General features: G+C 41.0%; 1 protein-coding gene across 1 annotated transcript in view; it reads left to right on the forward strand.

Annotated features, from left to right (window-relative positions):
- Positions 1-306: 306 nt before the first annotated feature.
- The window catches only part of klhdc8a (kelch domain containing 8A), a gene marked incomplete at its 5' end in the record, with an annotated part of 15,517 nt that continues 6,902 nt past the window's right edge, over positions 307-8,921 (forward strand). Inside the window, 4 exons of the mRNA XM_080424667.1 lie at positions 307-471; positions 2,920-3,130; positions 6,413-6,577; positions 8,597-8,815. Of these exons, the coding sequence (XP_080280793.1) occupies positions 307-471; positions 2,920-3,130; positions 6,413-6,577; positions 8,597-8,815 (760 nt within the window). The remainder of the gene's footprint in view (positions 472-2,919; positions 3,131-6,412; positions 6,578-8,596; positions 8,816-8,921) is intronic.

Here is an 8,921-nt window from a genome sequence, read left to right on the forward strand (position 1 = left end):
GAGTTGGTGGACAGACCCAGGGGAAGAAGACTACTCCCTGGGTCTCTTGCCCGCCTCTTCTTCACCCTTCCTCACATCTCCCCACCTCCCACCCTGGGGCCCAGCTGGTCAGACCTCTTCTGAATCCACTCCTACGCTGAAGTTCCCAAGCTCTCCTTCACATGCCCATTTGCAACGTCCACCTGAACTAGCCCTTCCCACTGGTGCTGGGAGCCACGATCTGCCGCCCTCAAACTCCATCAATCAACCACCTCCATCTCTGGTCCCCTTGACCTGCCCTCAGCTGTCGCCCAGCTCCCGGTGACCATGTCAGCGCCCCCGGCACACGAGTTCCACTGGCAGAGCTTGGCTCGGCTGCCCAGTGGCAGAGTGTACCACACTGTGACGCAGGTGGGGGGTCAGATGTACATGCTGGGGGGCTGCGATGTTGCGGGGAGGCCCTGCCCCTCCCTGGAGCTGTACTCCCCTGAGGTAGGTAACAGGTACACAAAGTACACTGCAAAATGTAACTTTGAGAGTGTAAAAATGGTGATATTGAATGAGATATTTGTGATGTTTTCATCTGCCCTTTCCACTGATCTGATTTATTTCAAGAAATAATCATGGAACGAGACGAGAGATATTATGATACATTTAATATGACCCTTATGAAATTATCTTACAAGTCATTAAGCTAAACCAGCTTATTGATTATTTCACCTGTTAAGCTTGTCAATTTATTTGCACTAGTGACATAATAATTACCATAATTGCTCACTTGACAGAAGCTTTAATTGTATGAAAAGCTGAATTCAGGTCATTATTGTAAATACTATCCTTTTTTGTTCTTAATAACCTGACTAGTTTAAGGAAGGTAAACCTGAAAGGTGCTTGAAATAAATGCTTGATATTAAAATCTGAAAAAAGAAGGAAGAAAATTGTTTGATATTAAAATCTGAAAAAGGGACAAAAAACTGCATCAGCAACTGTGGTTCATGCTTTCCATTGAATCATTTAGCAGAAATCTTTACTCAGAGCAGTGAGCAGTTTACAGTGGGCGAGCAGGCAAGGCTGCAGTGTTTTTGCCTGAGCACACTTATTCCTCCCTCTCCTACCTGCTGGATAAAATACATCCTCTATTTTCTTACATTAGGGAAAATAAAAGTTTGACTTTCATTAAGGGGTTCATCCAATAATGTTTTGAAAATATTGTTTCAGTGTGTTAGAAAGATCAACTTCCCACATGTTTGTTTTTGTTTGTGGTTTAGTAGCGATGATGTGTTTACATGGGTTATGTGATGCTGTACACTGCCTGTTTTTGATAAAGCTTTTTACTGACTGATACTTTTGTTTAGTTTTTGTGTCTGATGATGACATGTCTTTTATCGTTTGAAATTGTTTTACTTTTTATAGTTCGTTGAATAGGTAGACATTTATTGATTCAGTTGTCATAGCAGCATCACAGTACAGTAGCTCTGGTCTAGCCTGGAGACCAGTAAAATCTGCCAGAGCTGGTCCTATGCCAGGGACTGTGCATTTCCTCTTTGACCAGGTTTACGATGTGTGCACTGTAGTAAACTACTCACAGAAACAAAGGCAGTTTTATGGTGTTGAAAGCCTATTCTCCACGGTGGGAAACCTCTCAGAACCTCACCTTTTGAGTAAAATCCACTATTTTGGCCAAAAATGTTATATATACACCAGATGGAGAAATGTGACGTCGTCTGTTAAGGGGTCTATGGAAAATGATATTGACCGGATCTGTAGGTGGCAGTATTGAGTGCAAGATTAGCCACAGACCATGCTGGGCAAGACCTAACCTGTTGAGTGTCTAAACGGAAGTAGGCTACTGGAATTGACGTTGAGGCTTTACAGATCTGTTAACGTTCTCCATGCATTAATAGTCAGGGGATATTAGCAGAAAGATTTCCAATCTTGGAATAAATTCCTTACCAAAAAAAATCTTCACCAATGTGTTTGTAAATGTGTCTAGTAACACATCTCACAAAGGTTTCCCTAGGAGAATTTTTGACAGCTGCTGAAAGTTGGGGTACCCACCATTTCCCTGCATTTCCATGCAGGGCAAAAAAAATCAAATTTTTATTCTGTTTTAAGTAGCATGTGAGGGGTCAAACTAGGGTGTTTTTATGATTCTGAATCTATTGCAAGCATTTGTTTTGCACCAAAACCACTCCTTGGGCTAAAAACGGCCATAGCTATCCTTGTCCAGGTATACTTTTTGTGTAAAAAGCCCATTGAGAATGGGCTGTTTTTAGCCCAAGGAGTGGTTTTGGTGCAAAACAAATGCTTGCAATGGATTCAGAATCATAAAAACACCCTAGTTTGACCCCTCACATGCTACTTAAAACAGCAATTTTTGCATGGAAATGCAGGGAAATGGTGGGTACCCCAACTTTCAGCAGCTGTCAAAAATTCTCCTAGGGAAACTGAATTTCAGTCTTTGTGAGATGTGGTACTAGACACCTTTACAAACACATTGGTGAAGATTTTTTTTGGTAAGGAATTTATTCCAAGATTGGAAATCTTTCTGCTAATATCCCCTGACTATAAATGTGTGTTTTGATTGGTTGAATTAGACAGTTTCTGGGGGAAGTACATACGACGGAAGTACCACCCTAGACATTAGGTTGATTAGGTGGTGACCAGGCTTTTCTCCTCGGAGATGAGACAAGGCTGGGAACATGGCTAGCTGCAGACACACACAGACCAACAGACAGACAGACAGACAGGTGTGAAAACATAATCTCCAGCCCATCCTTCAGCCTAGCAGAGATAACAACTGGCAATACCCTAATCACAGACCTACATTATACACCACATATCACCAATGTGCTCTATTGTATTGTAAGTTTGCACCTGCTCTATTCTATTTGCTCATGACCATCGCCAATATTAGTTTGTTTTTTCCATCGTTGCCAGGGTGACAGGTGGATCAGTCTGACCCCCATGCCCACCTCCCGCGCTGGGGCAGCGGTGGCAGTGCTGGGTAAGCAGATCCTAGTGGTGGGAGGGGTAGGAGAGGACCAGAGCCCTGTGAAAGCGGTGGAGATGTACAACACTGAAGAGGGGAGGTGGAGGAAGAGGAGCTCACTCCGCGAGGCTCTGATGGGGTTGGCCATCACTGTGAAAGGTGGGTACTTCATACCATACTATTTTTATTCCACAATAGCAGGCTTTTTTTTTTTGTAAGTCATACAGTAAACATAATCCATTGGTTTGACAAAATGACACTGTAGGCTACTGACTGTCATCTATATATTAATAGGGATATTGAAAGATTTTTTTGTTTTTTTATTATCTCCACCAGGATGCATTTGTCCCTGTCTGTGTAACTGTCTGTAGCTAATCTTGCATTATACTTTGCCAGTCAGCAGCATGTCTATTGGACCTCAATTCTTGAATATTTCTCAAATTGGTCAACGACAACTACATTATGTTATTTTTGTGAATTAATAATCACACAGCAATTGTCACTCCAGGCTATGGGATATGCATGTCCAAGATTCAAGAGGTTTTATTTTTCACTTATACAGGTAGAAGCGAAATGTTGTTGAGACATTGTGCTACATACATTTAACAAAAAAATATCAAAACAAGAAAATAACAAAATAGAATAGAATGACAATAATTACAAATTATATATACAAAATATACAGTGATAGGGATATATACGTTAATACTTAGGGACTTGTCTTAGTCAGGCACAGTAACTTATAATTAGCAGCGTTTCCGTGTGTAGTCATTTCTGATCAAAAGAGCAATGTTCATCCAAAATGTGCAAAGTGACCATGTGCAGATGTACAAAGCAACAGGATCAATCAATGTTCAAGTGTCACATAATAATATGAGCATTCTATAACTATAGAATAAGTGATCAAGTGTGGAGACAGTGTCATAACACTTATTGTCTTATGTTTTCCTTATTAGTTTTTTGTTTTTTGGCCATGTCCACATTTAGTGCTCTAACTGCGGCCGGGAAAAAAACATCTACGTATATAGCCTAGAGCCCTTGGCTGTTAGGCATCTCAGACGTTTACCGTTTCGCAGTTTGTTGCTTGGATGATCAAGCCCCCTGCCAGGATGGCAGGCTTTTTGACATCTTGAATGTTTTCAACTGTCTCGTGTGGTACAGACACTGCCTCGCTTTCTTTGCCACAGTCTCTGTGTGCATACTGTACATACTGCAGGTCAGGTCCTTGGTGATGTGCACACCGAGGTACTTGAAGCTATCCACCCTCTCCACCGGCTCTTATGGGGTCTATATTAATAACTAGACAATAACAACGATCCTATCCCCCTGTTTTATTGGATGTACAGGTACTGTACTATCCAATCACAGGCAGCACGCCAGCACAACATTAGCCAGCATAAGCCAACGTTAGATTAACACCACCATATACATTTATAAACATAACAACATACCCCAAAACCCCTGAATCACTATGGTATTATTGTATTATTGTATTATTCAACTCAATTGTAACTTTCCGTTGTAATGATGTGAACATTCTTCACTGTCTGTCTCAAGTTATTTTTTACTTTTTAATGAACTTCATATCCTTTAATAAATATATGATGTTCTTTTCCCAGTTTTAATGAACCACAAATCCTTGATCATCTGTTTAAATGACACACTAAGACAAGTTTTCTCTCACTTTCTAATAAGACATGACAATTAAATATAAAAATAATACACATAGGAATTTCTGATCTGTATCTGTATAATTTGACAGTACATGCAGTTCTATTTGGGAACACAATTAGTTATGCCATGCCATGCTCAAATATTTATTTGTTAACTCTCATAGTAATAGTTATTATTGTTATTGTCATTCTTACACATGATCCTTCTCTTTTCTCTTGCAAATTGTGACACATGAACACACAGGTCTCTTTCCTGAGACTATACTGGCATGGTTTGCAACCTTTCACATCTCATCCTACATGCCATTACTTTTCAGTTTTATGTACAATTGACTGTCAAATTATGTAGCCATAATGTCATTTGAATCAAGATGGTCAGTTGCTGTCATGGGTGGACGGCTTTATTTAGTTATTCTGTTGTTTACACTGGATTATTTAAAACCTGCAACAACATATTATGTTTATATGATTATATGATTATATATGACCGTAGTGCACTTTTGGACACAGGAGAAGAAAGGGCATAGAGGAAAGCACCTAGGTATTGCTTAAATCCAAACCACACAAACCTCCTCACCCTTGCATTCTGCTGGCAAATGTACCATCTATGGAGAATAAAATGGACAAGATGAGGGCAAGAATTAAATTCATATTATAATGTATTTTGTTTCACAAAAACCTGGCGTTCACCTACCATTCCAGACCAGGTGATCGCCCCAGCGGATCACTTCTCTGTATTTCATATGGATAGAACGGAGAAGGAGAAAATCTAAGGTTGGCGGTGGTTTGTTTCATGACGAATGACAACTGGTGTTAAGCATGGGCATAATAATCCTCTCGTGCTCCTGTTCACCCGCCCTGGAACACCTATCAATCTGGTGCCGTTCTCCTCGGTTACATGCATGGGCCTTTATATTAACTGACAGGCTAACATTAACAGGGCTCTGTCGTTGCTGCACGACAAAAACCGAACCTCAAAAGAGCTTTGTGCTCTATTGAGCATACTGTACCTCTCTAGTATTTAATTGTAATCTGACAAAAGAAAAGCAAAAAAAGAAAGCGAAATAAAACATTATTTAGTTGAGTTTTAGCGATGGACTGACTTATGGCTTATACAGATATATATATAGATATATTTTGTAAGCCAACCCTTCATCCATATGCTATATATTTTTATAATGTAGTTTTCACAGTCAAAGACAAAAAGGAAGTATATTACCCATCTCAACGCTGCATTATTTTATGCTCTTGTTTTATGCACTGCTTTGTCTTTATTCTGTTCTAGATACGCTATTGTGACTTTATCTCTCAGAATTATTGAAATTGTTCTCACAGTTGCCTATATCACATTTGTGAGGAGAAAACACAGAATGCTGAGATATATAGTACAAGTCAAAATTGTGAGAAAAATTCAGGTCTTTCTAATTGTATTCAGTGGAAATGGGCTTCCATGCCCTCTGGCAATACAATTCTTATGCAGGAATCGTCATTCCTGAGCACCAGAAGGAGGTCATTTTAGATTCACTGATTCTCTCTCTCTCTCTCTCTCTCTCTCTCTCTCTCTCTCTCTCTCTCTCTCTCTCTTCCCTTGTCTCTTATATTATCGCCTACTTAGATCTGTCTGCCTGCGAAATCCTGAATGTTAATTTTACCCTGAGAGTGTAAAAATGGACCTGGACGGAAACAATGTCTGTCTTACCTTCTGTCAATCTGTCTGCCTATCTGTCTGTCTGTCTGTCTGTCTCTCTGCCTGGGTGTGGGTGTGTAGATGGCCGTGCCCTGGCAGTAGGGGGGATGGGAGGCGACCTGCTCCCTCGTAGCATCCTGCAGCAGTATGACCCGAGGAAGGACATGTGGGTACAGCTGCCTCCTATGCCCACACCCCGCTATGACACCAATGTGAACATCCTGGGCAACAAAATATACGTGGCAGGTACGGGCAAGAGAGTGATAGTGTGTGTTTTTGTGTAAGCTTGTGTGTTTGCACTATATCAGGGGTAGGCAATCTTTTTGGCCAAGGGATCACTTCCAAGTTTGGCGAGATCTGCCTTTGCCAGACAGAGAAAACCACAATGATTCTGCCATATTTTAGCCTGATAATTACAATAATAATTAGAATAAGTCAATAAATGAATAATAATAAAACCATTTTGTCTGAAAAAACTAGGGAGAAACTTGTAAAAAATATGTTACTTGTGGTGATGAATAATTTGTGTGACTTTTAAAAGATGATAGCACATGATTCTGTTTTATGTACAAATAATATTTTGGCCACTTGGTTTTAAAATTCAAGATAAAAATATAAAGAAGAAAGTTTCTCAGTTATAAAGAGGTTTATTTGACAACATGACACCATAGTGCACTGCCTTGCTTCCGAATGGCCATCACCCTATAATAATAGTAGTAAAAGCAAGCATCACTGGACTTCAATATAAAATGAAACCAAAGAAATCTGTCCTGCAGAAAAATGGCATGAAATTAAATTAGCAAATCTAATGCAGCAACACAAAATAGTTTACAAAACTATCTTCTGTGAAAAGTTGGGCAACATCAGTAATGTCTGTCAATTCATCCAACTGGAGGGAGTAGCACACACAGGATTTGCTATCCTTCTTCAGCTGTGCCTCCAAGCCATCTGAAAATCCCCTCACATCTCCGTATCACTATTCTCCTGGACAACTGAAGGCTGTTGAAGACATAAATGATTTCAGTCCTGTTCTTAAAATGGCGAAACAAATCAGCAGCAGCTGACAGCAACAGCTCCTTCAATATTATGCCATCCTGAAATGATTTATTGTGTGTAACACAAACGTGTTTGGAGGCTGCAGTGGTTGCATAATAACTTTAACAACCTGCTTCATGGAAACAGATTGCTGTGTTGTTGATTGATATTTCATTTCCTTCACCTTTTGACTGGAAATGTCTTGTCAATGAATTGTCAAGTTCCCTTTCTTCGCCATCGCTGCGCTGTTGTTACAGACGAGACAGATACGTTTTCCATTTGACATAATGATGAAAGCATTATTATCTTCCCATTCTGTGTGGAAATGGTATGTCCTCTGTCTGTAGGTGTCTCTTCCCAAACTAATTATTGATAATGGTGTCTCAGCTCGGCACTTTTGCTGTCGTTTAAGGTAGGAGTAGCTGTGTTACCTATACTAAACAGGTAACACACCTGCACCATTCATATACTGGCAGGGCCATTACTATATTAATTCACTCCCCTGATATGATTCATTAGGGATCACATTCGAACTAGCAAGCTGGCGTTTGATTAGACGTGCATGGTCAGAATGGTTGTTTTTGTCTGGGTTTTCAAATTGCTCAACAATCAACCAAAAAGCCTTTAAATAAAAATAATCTGGGGGTGAAGTGAGCGGTGTGGTCACAGTGGTCATCACAGTGATGGAAGTTCACTTAAAGAAAAGTAATATTGTGGACCAACCATTGTGCATTGTGCATTGCATTGTACACCCCTAACTTTAAAAAAACCATATATGTGTTTTTTTTAAGTGCATAGTCCTATTTATAGGGCTATGCACATGTGTCATGTGTTTCACTAGCCAATCACAGTCCTGAATAGAGTCAGCGGTGGCCAATCACGGTGCAGGGTTAGGGGGGGTGCAATGGTGGCCAATCACAGCGCAGGGTTGGGGGGGGTACAATGGGTGGGGGGGGTACAATGGTGGCCAATCACAGTGCAGCGAATGTCGATGTCCAAACCTCACTTATAGGGGAGGTTTCACCGCCCAAAAACACAATCATAAACATGGTTGCCCACCACGGCGGTGTATGTTTCACATGTTGACGTGTGTGTGTGTGTGTGTGTGTGTGTGTGTGTGTGTGTGTGTGTGTGTGTGTGTGTGTGTGTGTGTGTGTGTGTGTGTGTGTGTGTGTGTGTGTGTGTGTGTGTGTGTGTGTGTGCGCGCGCGCGTGTGCTTACTCTCCACAGGTGGCCGTCAGTGCAAAAGACCGGTGAAAGCCTTTGAGATGTATGACTCAGAGACCCGCTCCTGGACGGCACTACCCATGATGCCTTGCAAGCGCTCCTATGGGGGTACGTTGTGGGACCCCGCCGGCAGGCTGTGGCTGCTGGGGGGCCTGCGTCAGGGCGGAGTTCATCAAAGCTCCAAGTTCACCAAGAACGTCAACATCTTTGACACAAACCAAGGTGAGAGACTTTAACCACTTAAAGCACAGTAAAGACTGACCGTTTTTTTCCATCTACACCAAATCAGCCAATCTTCACGTTTTCCTCCCATTGTTATCACCATTAT

This window comes from Gymnoscopelus braueri (assembly GCF_963280865.1).
Source record: "Gymnoscopelus braueri genome assembly, chromosome: 3".
Lineage (NCBI taxonomy): Eukaryota > Metazoa > Chordata > Actinopteri > Myctophiformes > Myctophidae > Gymnoscopelus > Gymnoscopelus braueri.